Genomic DNA, 15,962 nt, shown 5'->3' with positions numbered 1-15,962 from the left:
TGAACAAAAAGAAAACAGAAGAGCTGACGGTTCTAGTCTCAGGATGAAATCCGTCAGCCGCATCTAAAGTTAACTGTGGTGATGTAATAAAAGTTGTCAAGAACATAGCCCTCCAAATGGACTATTTCCATAGTTAATATATCTTGCTGTTTAAAAACTGTTGTGATCTTTATAAAACCTTTTTTTCTTCACACGTTAATAAATGTGACAAAAGATTTTCTTATTTCAAAATCTACCTTATTACATGAGATTAGTATATCAATCTCTGCTTTTTTTCATCTACCCAAAAGGCTGGCCAGTAAAGCATATCCCTGCTTCACCTGAGCTGGTTTTGCTGGCTCTGCAGGGGGTGGAAGAGAGACTTGAGTTGGCTGTGCAGGCATCTGCCCAGCTGGCTGAGGTAGATGACCAGAAATCTGTTCTGGAACTTGGAGTAAAGTACCCACTGGATCGGTCGTTGGAAAGAGCTATAACAAAACATACATACAGTGTTGACTTGAGTGCAAAAGGAAGTGGCTCACATTTCACTGGCTCATGTAACTGATGTAGCTATGTATGACTTCAGGGGCAAGGAAATGCAATTTCATTGTGCACCAAGAGGCAGGACAGCAGTTCTAACAGAAATTGACAATATTGGCCTGTTAATATGTTGAGATACTATATTTTCAGTCTTAGAAACAATATAATACTATGTCTACAATCTCGTTCATAAATGAAGAAGAAAAAGGAGGAGAAAAGGAAGAAAATGTTATTTTTAAGCATAGGAACAAATGTTATTTTAAGCATAAATTGGTTTAAAAGCAAGAGATGTGTGTCATTAAAACATACTGAGCTCAGAATGGAGATGCTGCCAAGTGGAAGAATGCATGCAAGGGTATCCTGCAGAATCTACTTGACACGAGAAATAGAAAGGGTAGGTGAATCCAAAAAGGAAAGGCAGCATATGACAAATTTCCGCACAGATCAATGTAAAAAGCCTTATCTTCAAACGGGCAAAGAAAAAATAACTCATAAAGTGAAGCAAGTAAGGAAAAACTTTCTGGGCCCTTAGGGTAAATTTAAAATGAATACAATGGCACTGATTTACTACAAAGGTACATTCAAACTCAGAACTGCTATCTCTAATAAAATTCAACTGGAATAAGCTGTCATTCTCATTTAGGCTCATACAAAGGAAATGCACTTGACATTAAAACCCTATCAGGCAAAAGCACATATACTTTAACAACAATTCAATAACCATAACTACTTACCTCAGAATTTGATAATGATTCTTTCACTCGGGGAGACTAAAAGAAACACAAAAAGGAAGGGCTATTAACTCAAAATTCAGGTAGTCAGTTCCATACTGCACGGAATGTTGAAATGAAAGTCAACTCCATTTCATTCTGATCCATATAACTCACGGGTAACTCTAGTACAAATTTTCTGGAAAAAGAAAATTGTCATGATAGTCATGTCATATATTCTTTGTCCCGATAGCCATGTAATTCTTTACAGCCTTTTGTTTTCCTCTCTGTAGAGGATACATTTTAGGGTCATGTATTGCGATTAGTTGTCAAGACTCTTTAGCCTTCTTACATCTGAATCTTACCATTTTTAAGAATATAGCCCCCCCGCCACTTAATTTTAATAGAATGTTCTGAATGTGTGGTTTGTCTGATGTTTTTCCTCATGATTAGATTTTTATGAATTCCCAGTTGGAAATCTACAGTGATGTGTTCTTCCCAGGATATCATATTGCTAGGGAAATCACATGTTCATATATCCTTAATTGGTGATGCTAAATTTAATCACCTGATTGAGACATTTCCTGATTTCTCCAATATGCAGTAACTATTTTTTCTGCATTTAATAAGCAAACTCTTAGGAAACACTTCAAAACTATGTAAATATCCAACTCATTAAAACTTTCCCCTATATTTAGCAACCCATTATGTCTGCTATAAAAAGATGTTTTTTCCTACTTTCAACACACCTCCATATTTACCAGTCAGCACCTGGCAGTTTACTGTAATGGAGAACCATCCTTCCTTCCCCTCCCCCCACTTATTTCTCAGATTCCTGTTTTTTTAATGATTTATACAGCAGCCCTTATCTATGGGGGGGAGACATTTCAAGAACCCAGTGGATGCTTGAAACTTCAGAGAGCATCAAATCTTATGTATACAATATATTTTTCCTATACCTCCACAACTACAATAAAGTTTAATTTATAAATTAGACACACAATGCCAAGAAAAACAATAACAAAATACTACAATAAAAGTCATATAAATGTAGTCTCTCTCTAAAAAAGTAGGGAAGAATGTCACAGTCTCACAACTGTAACAAACTCACAAACATCTATAAACATGTTTACATTAGGTTAGAGTTTTCCAAGGTTAGAGTTTAAATTTTTTTTGCCAGTTTTCATAAGCAAGGTTTTACAAACTTAGCTTTGCAAAAGAACTAGACTCAAACACCTTTTTTTGATCAACAAAACTGACAAATATTCAATGTAGATCAACAAATCATTAAGTGCTAGTACAAAGAGCAGATCCTAAAAGTAGGCAGAGCCATCCCTACCATCTATCCACCACTCATCACACAAAAACATTCTGGGCTGCCAAGACTATGATGACCTTAAATGTTAATATTTCTTATATATACATCTGTTCTTGGGAATGAGCCCTAACAATCAACTCAACGAAACAAAACAAAACAAGACCTTGTCTTCACTTCTTCTAGTAAGCAAACACACTCACTCACTCACTCACACATACAGACACTCAGGATATAACAATGGAAACTGAAGAATGGGTGCACTATTCCTCTTCAGGTAGACTGGCAGATGCAGCAACAATGTTTTCTATTGTTAGGCCTTCAACTGCACTAATTTTTTCTTTTGCAATGTTTAATCAATCACTAATCCTATTCAGTATGTTTTTTCATCTCAGACACTACAGTTTTTATCTCTAGATTTGGGAAAATTTTATATACTGAAAATAAAATTATTTTCAAACAGGTGTGCTAATCCACTTTTCTAATTTCAATCCTAAAACTAGGCTCTTATTAATAAATTATTGATGAAAATTTGTCACTAACACCTGTATTCTTTATATTTTAACTGGTTAAGTTATAAAGAACCACAGAATATACTATTATCTCAAAGACCTAAAATAAAAAGAGCTCTAGCTAAAGCAAATAGTTCAACAAAACTTACCCTGAGTTGTGAAATTGCTGCCTTCCCTTCCTCACTTTCTTCATCAAATTCATCATCACTCCACTCCCAGCCACCATCTTCCGTCTTATGAAGACGGCCACTGGAGCCTGGTACTCTCCGAACCTGCCCATTGGAAAAGAGATGTGGATTATGTTAAGGCCTGACAGTTATTACACAGACAACTCAATCATACATCCTTTTCCCTCTGTTACTTCAATGATTAAGTATATAGTCATTTCCCCCATAAGTTTTCCCATATAAAAGTTTTCTTTCCAGTCCTCATTAGCTCTTTGTTCACAACCTCCATTATGCCTTTACTTGTAATACTACTTTCCCTGCACTTGTATACTCTGAGTTTAAATATCATCAAAATTCTTCTTAGGTGGAGTCAAATCTGTTTAATGATAATTTTCATAGTTTCATGTCCCAAGATATTTTAAAAATAATGTTTTGAGTCCACAAAATAAGCAAACTCAAGATAAAGACTGCACTCTTTTTAATTTTCAAAATCACAATTTTACCTGTAGTTTCAAGAATATTACCACCGTGCAAATTTCAGTAAGAAAAACAGTAATCTCCTAACTTTCCCCCTCTTAAAGGCAACAACTTTCAGCTCATTTTAGCTTATTCTTTTGGATTTATATCCTTATCTCTAAAAAACAAGGTCTTATCATTGTCCCTTGATATTTTGGTTTTAGGAATTATCTATTGGACTTCTGTGAAAAATGAGAATTTAACCCTGTTATCAATTTCCTATTCCTTTCTAAAAACATAATTTCAACTAGATCAATATTCAGTGTTTACATAATATGATCCTACAAATGATACAGCTGAGCCCAATTGTAAATTAAAATTACTTTTCTTTCCTGAATAATTTTTTTTGTCCCCTGGAGTTAATACTTGCTTATCGCTGTGTATTTGACATATTTATCCTTAAGTTCTTTCCCAACTATGCAAATCTCTTCTCACCACGTTCTTGAGGAAGCCCGCATCTCCAGGTGTATTCCAATTTAGAGTCATTTCATACTAACACTAGTGCTTCAGCTCGCACTCGGCCAGAGATACCTCTATCCAGAGGGACTATGCTTCCTGAATCACACAAATTCCCTATTCTTAGTTTAAGCCTGTCCACTGTTAACATGACATATATCTCGATTCCATCACTACATTCACTTACTGTCTTTGTTTGCCTGGTTAAAAGAAAGTATGAGTTAGAAATAATTTTCTTTCATAACTTTGAACAGAGCTGGTCTACTGTGACTGGGATTCCAGAGGTGTTACTGAAGTCACTATGACTTTTGATCCTGTCTCTGATCTTTCCCCCTTCTCTGGAAAGCTATTGCATCTTCTTTGGTCTCCTATGTCCTGATCTATCATGGTAATGTATTTTAGTGTTGACTTATTTTCATTCATTGTGTTGGATACTTGGGCCTTTTCAACCTAGAATTCATGACCACCAGTTTTGAAACTTCTTCTTGAATTATTTCTTCAATTTCCTTTCTTACTTTTTTTCTATTGTCTTTTTCAAACTATTCTTTAATAGTCACATCTTTTCTTTCTTACTATCTCTTAGCCTTTCTGATCTATATCTAGGGAATTTCCTCAACTTTGTGTTGAACTTTTAAACTTCTATGTTTTCAATTTTCAAGAGCTTTCTGTTAGTGGTAGTGCCATTGTTTAAACGTTCTTTTTACTTAAGTTAATAGCTCTATCGGGTTATAATTCCTGTATCATACAATTTGACCCATTTAAGGTATAAAATTCGATCATGTTTATCATCATATTCAGAACTGTAAAACCAACACCATAATCAAATTTAGACCATTTTTATCATCTCACCCCCTCAAAAAACATCCTATACCCATTAGCAGTCACTTTCCATTTCCTACAATCCTCTCAGTCCTAGGCAACCACTAATCTACTTTCTGTCTATATACATTTGCCTACATTTTATATAAATGGCATCATACAATATGTCCTCCTTTATAACTGGCTTATTTCAACTAGCAAAAAGTTTTAAATGTTCATCTATGTTATGGTAACAGTACTTCATTTCCTTTTATTGCTGAGTAACATTCCACTGTACAGATACATTACATCTTATATGCCCGCTGATCAAACATGGACATTCAGGATGTCTCCACTTTTTAGTTATTATGAATAATGCTGCTATGATCATTCACATACACATTACTGTGTGTACAAGTTTTCAATTCTCTTGTATAACCTAGGAGTGGAAATGTGAGGTCCTATGCCAACTCTGATTAGCCTTCTGAATTGCTGCCAGACTACTTTCAAAATGGCTGTACCATTTTATATTTCCATCAGTGGCATGTGAAAGTTCCAATTCTTTTTTTTTTTATAGAGGCATGTTTTATTTGTTTGTTTGTTTTGTTTATACAAGCACTGGGTACAGTCAGAAGCGCGGGAGGGTGAGAGAATTCACCAGAGCCAGAGCGGGGAGCAGAGCAGGCAGAAGGACCGAAGTACACTGCTGAGGGGAGCAGCGGGCGGCAGGAGAGGTCTGCATGCCATGTGGGACCCTCCTCTGGTGGCCGGGGAGCAGCCGGGGATCGAACCGGTGCAGCAGAGGCCGCGGGCAGCTTCACAACCCAGCGCTCAACCGCTGTGCCGCGGGGGAGGCCTGAAAGTTCCAATTCTTCCACATCTTTATCAACACTTGCTATTTTCTGATTTTTTTATTATAGTCACTCTAATGAGTACAAAGTGGTATTTTAAATTAAAAAAAAATTTTTTTGTATGGTGTGAGACAAGGCCCAACTTCCTGACTCATTCTGGTAGCTGCAATAGTGATTTAACAGAGTTTAGAATTAACTGGTCAGTTATCTAACATACCATTGCATTCTAGTAGAGATCAGAGTAATACTTAGGCATATACATTGCCATTCACTATACTTAGGCATATACATCATCATTCACTATAGCTTCATATACTGTGACTGAACAGATCAAAGAATGCTAAAGAAAGGATACAAAGAAAATAAGTCATATCATACTGCTTACAAAGTATTACTTAACATATACTTTCGAAATGCAAATGTGAATCTCATGCAATTTCCCAGGAAAACTGAATTAAATCCCATTTACCTTTTTAGCTCTTTCAGAAATGGTTGGTGCTCTCTGCAGTATTTTTTCTTGAAGAAATTCTTTATTCTGGAGAGAAAAAATTAGTATTTTCTTCTCAAAAAAAGAGGTTTTAAAAAGATGTTGTAATTGAAACAAAAAACTGACACAGAAATGTTCACAATTGAATGGCTATACAATAGCTAAGTTTTAAAAGTATGAGAAAAGCTTCCATTCTTTTATTCTGAAGCTCCTTTAGTGCATTACTACCATGATCTTATAAATTGACAGAGCTTTAGTATACTATATGAGCCATCACCTATGAAAAGTTGGTGTTACTATATGTCCATTGGGATCATGGTCCCACATTTCCAACTATAGTAACAACCCACTTATCCAGTATCTTTGGGAAATGAAGTAGTTACTAACTTAGTAGTAAACCCTGAAATGAGGGTTCAGTATTTTTCACACATTTTATAATGGCAAAATTAAAAACTGATTGTTCATTATATATTTTACTTGACATAATTTTTATGAAAAATGCATTTACTAATTCCAAAACATGTCTTAATTACCAAAGATTCTATAGATAATGCTCTCAGCAATTATTTGATCCATCATTCTTCTTAAGTTACATTATCATCTTAAGATAACGTAACTTCTGAGCAGCGAACCTAATTTAGGTAAATAAGGGACATCATATAAACACATAAAATCAAAAGGTATAGTTTCCTACCTTTGCTTTTTGGAAAAATTTGTGCCTTAACAGTTCTGCTGCTGTTGGTCTAAAATCAGAATAGAAAATTGTAGCGGTTAATTAAAATGTTGTAGGTTTCCAACTTCAAAAAGGAGAAAATGATATTTTAAACAGGAAGGTAAAAATCTGAGTGCAGCCTCCTGTCCTTTAAATACAGAATGTTATGAACAAGGTATAATTTTGGTTTACAAAAGGAAATAACTGTTCTATAGCTATCACTTATTATCCATAGCTTACAGATTATTATTTTCTAAAATAACTTTTATTTTTAAATAATTTTACATTTATAGAAGAGATACAGAGACAGTACATAGTTCACCAATTTCCCCTAGTATTAACATTTTACATTCTGGTATGTATAATTACCAGGAAATTAAAAATATTTACAATGGTACAATACCAGTAACTAAACTATTATTATTCAGATTTCCCCAGTCTTTCCACTAATACCCTCTATGTTCTAGGATCTAACCCAGGACACTACGCTGCAGTTAGTCTTGAGGTCTCCTTTGTCTCCCCCAATCTGTGACAATTCCTCAGTTTTCTCTTTCTTTGACACTGTCAAAGAGTACTGGTTAGGTAGTTAAAAGCATATTCCTCAGTTTGGGTTTGTCTGATGTTCTTATAGATTTGGGGGAAGAATACCTCAAAGTGATGTGCTCGTCTCCTTGTATCATTACAGGGAGTATGTCATAATCAACTGTATTATAATTGGTTATGTTAACTTTGGTGAAGATGTCTACTAGGTTTTTTCACTTTAATCTTGCTATTTTTCCTTTTTCATACTCTATTTCTTGGGGTTATGGTCATACTTTCTAATGATTTTTTTCTCCTATGATTTGAATTATTTCAAATAGAATTATTTATAATCCTTTCAGATACCTCTGTATTATCCAGAGTTCCTGGAATACTAATCCTGCTTGTTGACTCTCGTGACTCTAGTTTCCAAAGCAGTTTCACTGTGTGTTTTGTAATCTTGGATTGTGATCTCTTCAGTGGGGGATTATATGCAGGAATCTCACGGACCTGGATTTTGGAAGTGTTTAAACAGTGCAGTTTTGCAACTGCTTCTGCTAAAAATAAAATTGACTAACTTTCTAATCCAATTGGTTCCTAGATAACATTAGCAGTATAAATTGACTGCAAACCTGAAGAATATCCATATGAGAAGACTTGATTATTCAGGAGAGATTTTTTTTTATTGTGTCTTTGTGATGGATAGATTTTTTTCATTTTTCTGGTCTACTCTATCACTCAGGCTGCAGATTTTTGAAGCACCTAGCTTTTTTGAAGGAGCTAACTTTAAGCAAAGATCTCAGTTCAAAGATTTTGGGTCCTCTAGGTGGGCCCAACATCTCATTTTAAGTCACCATGTAGAAGTCAGAAAGTCAATCCATTAGGTTAATGGAATGAATAGTGTTCCACTAAAGGCAGTATTATTCCTTTGAATACTCACAAATAAATTGTCTGCAAAAGTATGTATGTGAGTCTTACACTTCCCACAATGGTTTATGTACTAGTTTATGATACTTGTCTAATTTATGGTTTCTTCATTATTTCTGACACTGGAGAAACTACCTGTACTGTGAGCTCATCTCTGGATTTAGTTTTTTATGTTTGATAGATTTATCCAGCATTTCTGGATAATTGTATCAACAACTAACAACTAGATAACATGGCATAAGCGACAGTTCATTATCAGAATTTATTCAAACAGCAAAAAGTTCTAAAACAGCAGGTTTGAACTTCAATGCCTGTGTTTCTTTCCCTTTCCAATATTTCCTATAGCAAATTCTGAAGCCCCATTCTTAAAGACTAAAAGACACAATGAATGATGTCAACTAAAATCCTTCGCTTTTGTTGATCTTTAGGGAAATTAAAGAACTCCTAGTGCTAAGGAGCTAAATAGAAAATACATATAAAAAAGAAAAAGAAAATAATTTGAGAATATAGTCCTCACTTATGAAACTGGAATTCTGGATCAAGTCCCTCCTCTATGACTAAGTATCTAGTTAACTTCAAAGATAAAAGGTTGTTCTCAATGGTCTCCAACATTCTACGATTCTGTTTAGCTCATAAAGATACAGACATTGCTAGATGATTGTCTTTATTTTCTTGTCATTCAATCTGTCTAGTATTAACAAATATGTTCTTTAAATTTTTGGTCCACTCATTAAAATATTTTTCCAACAAGCATGATTACCTGACATTAAATATAACATTTACTATATGAATTTCTTTTGTTATTAAAATTATAAACATAAAGATATCTGTTTACTTATAACTTTTAAATGCAGAGTAAAAGTGAGTCTCTATTACTAACTTGACATTTTATCAATACAGAATTTGCAATATACAGTTTTATAAGAAATTAACCAGGAAATAGTTGAACTAAGGTACACTGTTATACTAAAAAGGAGGAAAGCAATTCATAATTCATTTCCAATCTAGTGTATTGATCACTGTTTATGTTTTACAAAGTACTATTTAGTTCCTTTGAATGCTCACAAATAAATTCCTGTAAAAGCATGTATGTGAGTCTTAGACATCCCACAATGGTTCATTTATGAGATGCAAAGTACGTTTTATTTCATATTTTACCTTTTTTCAGGATCCTTTTGAAGGCACAATGAAATCATTTTTCTAAATGATTTTCCGTATTTTTTTAGCATTTCTTTATCTTGAATACCAGTTTCTAAAGAGGGAGGATCATTCTGCAGCGTCAGCATTAAAACCTGTAAGAATGTTCATTGTTACTTAATTTCTGAAGATTTAGTAAAGTAAAATTAAACACTGTGGTCAATATTTTCCATACAGACAGTCCCAATATATAAGGAGATTTTATTAAAGTTCACATCTAAAACAGTTGCTTGGCACCCAGAGTTATTTATATGTTTTTCACATGAACAATATACAACAGATATTACATAGTATAAAAATATACTTGGTTCCCCAAGTATATTATTTGGTTTCCCAGATGATGTGCCTGCAAGGGCTCAACTGTATCAATACTGTATATGTCCTTTAGTTAGAATCCTTTCCTCATGTCCTCTGTCCTCATTCTTATATTGACAAACCATCCCTTGAAAAATTAAAATCATAGCAAAATTAGGAGTGTTAACTTTGCCGACTTTACCTATTCATGGCTCTGTTTCTCCATAACCCCTTGTAATCTGGCATTCTCTTCCAAGAACTCTTCAGAAATTTCTATCATAGAAATCACCAACAATGCCCTACTTAACAAAGTTACAGCACTTTCCAGTTCTCAATCATCCTACCTTCGCTAAAGAACTGACAATCTTGATTACTCTGTCCATCCTAGATTTCTTCTTTCTTTGACTTTCATGGCAACATACTAGCATGTTTCATAGAATAAAGTTTAAATAATGACAGTGACATTTATGTGGTGGAATCTTGGATGATTTGTTTTTCTATACCGGTTGACATTTTTAAATAAAAAGCCTTCAGTCATTTTTCTAAACACCAACACTAAAAAAATAAAAGGGTATTAATAATCAGAATTACTGTTACCTCCTTTTCAGATTCAATTTTACTGAATTTTTATTTACTGAAATGGAATTACTAAGGTTATTAAATATTGCTCATTTTGAGAAAAAAGGTTAACATGCATATATCTGGTTGCAACTGCAAGATCACTGTCTACAATATATTTCCCCACCTCTTTAAAAAGTAAGTCATTTTTTAGGTCTCAAAATAGCCGCCTCCCACCTTACAGTTATAAAAAACATCCTTTTAAAAACCTTATGAGTATCCAGTTACTTTTAGCAGTCTTAAAGCTCTGGTAAAAGTTTAAGGTATTAAAATATCACAAATCTTTTACATAATTAAATTCACCCATCAACATGCAGGTCACATAGGTGTATTTTATTTATTTATTTATTTTAAAGATTTATTTATTTTTATACAAGAGCTGGGGTGCCAGAGGTGCGGGAGGGTGAGAGGATTCACCAGAGACAGAGCGGGGAGCAGAACAGGCAGACTGATGAAATACACTGCTGAGGGGAGCAGCGGGCATGACAGGAGGGGTCTGTCACGCCATGTGGAAATCTCCCTGGCCGGCTGGGAATCAAACTGGCACTGCAAAGGCTGCAGACAGCTTCACAGCACTGTGTTCAACCCGTTGTGCCACTGGAGAAGCCCTAGGTGTATTTTAAATCTGGAGATACAGAGCGATGTTTTTTATAGTATCCTTTTAAAGGTTTTGTCCCTCAATATATTGTTAAGACTCCTAAAGGGGAGAGTTTAACATCTTTTAAAAATTCTAAAATGTACCAAGATCATACAAGATGTGACTGATATCAATACGACAATAGACACTGGTAGTCGCCATTTTAAATAATCATAGGGCATCTTGGAAAGTAGGCAAGCAGAATATAGTCAATAGCTACAGCTGCAAACAGAAGAGCAGCATTCATGTGAATATTATAACTAAGTGTTCACACAGATATAAATGCTTACCAACAATACTGGCAGCCCCATATTGAAACACAAAAATCTCATTAAATTACTAATGCTGGGGATAGGATCAGCAACTAAATTCCAGGTAATTATGACATCAGGACATAATAAATGGTCTTTTAATAAAAGCAGATAGTGTCCTACCACAAAGCAAATTTTATTTTCAACTTTTATTCAATGAGAATGAAACTTTGCATGGATGATCTTTTTTAATACATGAAAAGTACTTAGAATAGTATCTAGAACAAATAAATGATCAATTAATGTTAACTATAATAATTATAATATGTAACCACTCCAACAACTTTATAAAGTAGAAATGACTGTCATCCCATCAAGGCGGCTCTATACAGACAGATGTGGAGAACACATGTTAAAATGAGAGACATTAGATACCAAATTCAAATGAGAGTCAGGAGACTGTCATATAAAAGGACATCTACAATGTAAAGACATCCACTCAATGCTAAAACCAAACATCTAATAGATTTTAACTGACAGAAGTTAGAAGATAAAAGGCAGAACATTATGACTGAGAACGAAGAAAGGCTCTGAAAAGGAACTGGAACATGAGTTGGGGAAGTACTTTGAATATGAACCTCACCTTCATTGGTGGATACTTATGATAAGGAGCTGCCCCAGTGGCCAGTTCAATTGCTGTGATCCCAAAACTCCAGATGTCAGCCTTGAAATCATAACCTCGAACCTGTAAAAAACAGGTGTACATTATTACTTTAACCATTTTAAAAGCACTTTTAAAGTCAACTTCTAACATATTAGAATAGATATCCAGTTTTCCCACCACCACCAAGACAGTGTTCATGAGTTTCAAACCGGTAAAAGTAGCCAAAAGCTAAATATACTTGCTAATAGCCAAAAAAAAAAAAAAAAAAAAAAAAAGATAAAAGAAAAGAAAGGCAATCTGAAAAAATGTTCACCAACAATGGGGAAACAGCTGTTAAGTATGGTATAGTCTCTCAAAAGAGTACTCTAAAGGCATTTCCTTTTTGACATCTTAGCAAGGCTCTCTTGGTAACTGCTTCTTTCCAAACTTCAAGGCAACACCCAATCATGGTAAGAAGACGCCAAAAAGTCAGCCAATAAAGACAAAGACCCAATGAACAAATTTGGGATAAGGCCAAAAAGGGTCCAAAGGCAAATTTCAGGACCAACTCAATAACCTAGTCTTATCTGACAAAGCCACATACACTCTGTAAGGATGTTCTCAACCATGAGTTTTAACCTCAGCTGTTGTGTCTGAGAGACTTTAGACTCATGGTTCCTTGGCCAGCACAGTCAGTCCTTCAGGAGCTCCTTAGCAAAGGACTTACTGAATTGGTTTCAAAGAGTTCTATATTAAAACATGGAAAACCACTGTGATAAAGCACTAATGAAGAAAAAAACAGAAAATTGTTCTCAAGTTTTTATACCATTACAAAGACATTTATATTCTAAAAAAACAAAACTAGAAAGAATTAGAACAAAATGTTAGGCAGTGGTGGTGGTGAGTCTTTAGTTTTAAAATTTTCTCTACTATGATATTTTCTGTAATCTTAATTTTTTTAACAAAGAAAGTTAAGAAGGAATATTTCTAAAGTTGTTGGAATGTTGCAAAATTTCTCTCCTTTTTATTGTCACCAGTACATTATATAACTAAAATTTTAAATGTATCCTAAGAACTACGTAGAAGGAAAAATAAGTGTGGGGCATTATGTGTTTTAAGACCAAAAATTATAGTTCCATTTACCTGCTGCCTTGACCTCTGGGATAGGACAACATCCAGTGAGCTAAGTGCAAGTTCCCCTCCCCACTCTGCTTCTGAGGATAAGTTCTTCAACCTAGTGCAGTAACCCAGCTTATGAAACAAGCCAGGTCTAGTTACTATTTATCCCTGAAGAGCAAATTTCAGTCCCCAGAATTATTCAGTCAAGCCAATCCCATCTTTGTATGGAAACCACAGGCCAATGGCATCAGTCCAATATTAGGTGTTAAGTACTCAGTCATCCCCATAAGCCTATGGTGGGAGGGAATCTTTCCTTCAGCAACAGGGTGAAAACAAAAATTTTAACAGTGAAAAGTAATTCAATTTTACATACTGAGTTTGATATTCCCATAAGACATTTATGGAAAACATCCACAGTGAGTTGGAAATATCCAGAGGTTTAGGAAACAAATGGACTGGACATAATTTAGAAATCATTAATAGATGGGAAGCAGATGCAGTGAGAATGTGTAGTCAGAAAAGAGTCCAAGAACAACGTTCTGGAAAGCAGTGTCACTTAGTAGTAGAAGGAAAGTCAGAGAAGAAGTTAGAGAAATGGCCTGACAAGTGGAAGAATGAGGAAACGACATTAGGGAAGGGAAGAAAGGGAACTGGTCATCTTTTAAAATGGTTCAAAGAGAACAAGTAGAATGAAGGGTAAGAAATGAGCACTGATTTCCAGAATTAGTAGTTTCTGCCAGATGATGGGATGAATGACATCAGACTGCAGTTTTTTGAGAGCAAATGGAAAATAGAGATATGGAGAAAACTACTCCCTCAAAAGAATAATAGCAATGAAATGACTCATAAATAGATTACATTATTTAATTTGTATAAAGGAAATTATTAAAAACAATTTTGGTTACAATATTCCTTGGGTTGTCTTTGGTATAAATGCTGCGTTTCCTGTGTCCTTTGTAAAGTTCTAAAGGTTTTTTTTTGTTTTGTCTTTAAACAGTGGACTAAAGTCTTAACCAATGAACAGAGATGAGTTCCTCCCAAAGCTAACTTCATAAATCAAACAAAATCAAACACTACTCAATTTTTCCAGTTTGGTAACAAAACCCTAGACCACTTTAAAAAGATAAAAAGACACAGTACCTGTTCCATAACCTCTGGTGCCATCCAACAAGGAGTGCCAACAAAAGTCTTTCTCACTTTATTTCGGGTAATATCACCACCAGTTGCTAAAAAAGCACTGACCCCAAAATCTGAAATAGAATATGAGAGCAAAGTATTAAAAGTACAGTAACTAACATAGCAGACACAGCGGATAGAAAAATAATATGCAATTATAGTCCTAAATGCAAACAGCATGACACTTTCTCATCTTTCTGTTGAACTTCTTGACTAAATTAAGGCTAAACAGTTCCTTTATTCCATTCCTCTTCACCCCCACCCATCACCATCTCCCTCAGATTGCCTCCTTTGCCTCAATGTATTCTTTTCTTTTTATTTTTCCAAATTGAAATTCCATACCCATTAAAAAATAACTGCACATGACCCCCAGGCCCCAGCACATGACAACATTCTTTCTGTCTCCATGATTTTGACTATTCTTACTTGTTTCCTATAAGTGGAGTCATACAGTATTTGTCTTTTTGTGGCTATTTCAACTAACTTATTTCAGTGTCTGAGAAATCCATCCATGTTGCAACATATGTGAGAATTTCCTTCTGTTATAGGCTGAATGTTATCTCATTGTTACACACACATACACACACACACACACACACACACGCACGCCCTCAACATATTTTGCCTATCTGTTCATCTGTCAATAAACAGTGGTTGCTTGCTTGGATGCGGCTGCCTCCATGTTTTGGCCACTGTGAATAATGCTGTTATGAACATGAGGGTACAAATATCTCCTCCAGACATATTTTCAATTCGTTTGGATACATACATACCTACAAGTGAAGTTGCTGAACCATATGGTAATTTTATTTTTCTTTCAGAAACTGTTATACTGTTTTCCATAGCAGCTATACCACTTTACATTCCCACCAAAAGCACACAAGATTCCAATTCCTCCACATTCTTAATGCAGAAAACATATTCTCTGTTTGATACGAGATCTTATTGTCATTCTGATTTGCATTTCCCTGATGATTTGTGATATTGAGCCTTTTCATGTGCCTATCAGTCATTTGCTTATCCTCAATGGAGAACACTGTTTTTACTCGACTTTTTGTTGTTGACCTTTAGTTCCCTGTATATTCTGGATATCAGTCCTCTATCAGATGTATGATATGCAAATATTTCCTCCCATTCTGTGGGATGACTTTTGATTCTATAGTGTTTTTTTGTTGCACAAAATTTTTAAATATAATGAGGTCCACTTTCCCTTTTTCTTTCGCTGCCTGGGCATTTGGTGTCCCATAGAAAAAATCATTGCCAAATCCAACGGCGTAAAGCTTTTGCTTTTATTTTCTGAGAGTTTAGTTTTAGGTCTTACATTTAGGTATCTTATTCATTTTGAGTTCATTTTTGTATATGGGGTTAGACAAGGATCCAACTTCATTCTTTTCATGAGGATATCCAGTTTCCCCAATACTACTTGTTGAAGCGACTGTCCATCCTCCCCTCTGCCCCCCTTGAATGGTCTTAGCAACCTTGCCAAATATTTAACCAAACATGTGAAGAATCTATTTCTGGGTTCTCTTCTCTCTTCT

General features: G+C 34.8%; 1 protein-coding gene across 2 annotated transcripts in view; it reads right to left on the bottom strand.

The window, feature by feature from the left end:
* OXSR1 (oxidative stress responsive kinase 1) overlaps positions 1-15,962 on the bottom strand; it is a 62,753-nt gene that overhangs the window by 8,785 nt on the left and 38,006 nt on the right. For both annotated transcript variants that reach the window (XM_037526558.2, XM_054693163.1), the window contains 8 exons: positions 14,389-14,498; positions 12,130-12,231; positions 9,648-9,781; positions 7,026-7,074; positions 6,314-6,379; positions 3,206-3,328; positions 1,254-1,289; positions 321-467 (listed from right to left, as the gene is read on the bottom strand). In XM_037526558.2, the coding sequence (XP_037382455.1) occupies positions 321-467; positions 1,254-1,289; positions 3,206-3,328; positions 6,314-6,379; positions 7,026-7,074; positions 9,648-9,781; positions 12,130-12,231; positions 14,389-14,498 (767 nt within the window). The remainder of the gene's footprint in view (positions 1-320; positions 468-1,253; positions 1,290-3,205; positions 3,329-6,313; positions 6,380-7,025; positions 7,075-9,647; positions 9,782-12,129; positions 12,232-14,388; positions 14,499-15,962) is intronic.

Source organism: Talpa occidentalis, unplaced genomic scaffold (assembly GCF_014898055.3).
Source record: "Talpa occidentalis isolate TD23 unplaced genomic scaffold, MPIMG_talOcc4v2.1 talOcc4.10, whole genome shotgun sequence".
NCBI lineage: Eukaryota > Metazoa > Chordata > Mammalia > Eulipotyphla > Talpidae > Talpa > Talpa occidentalis.
This window is presented reverse-complemented; position numbering and strand designations above follow the sequence as displayed.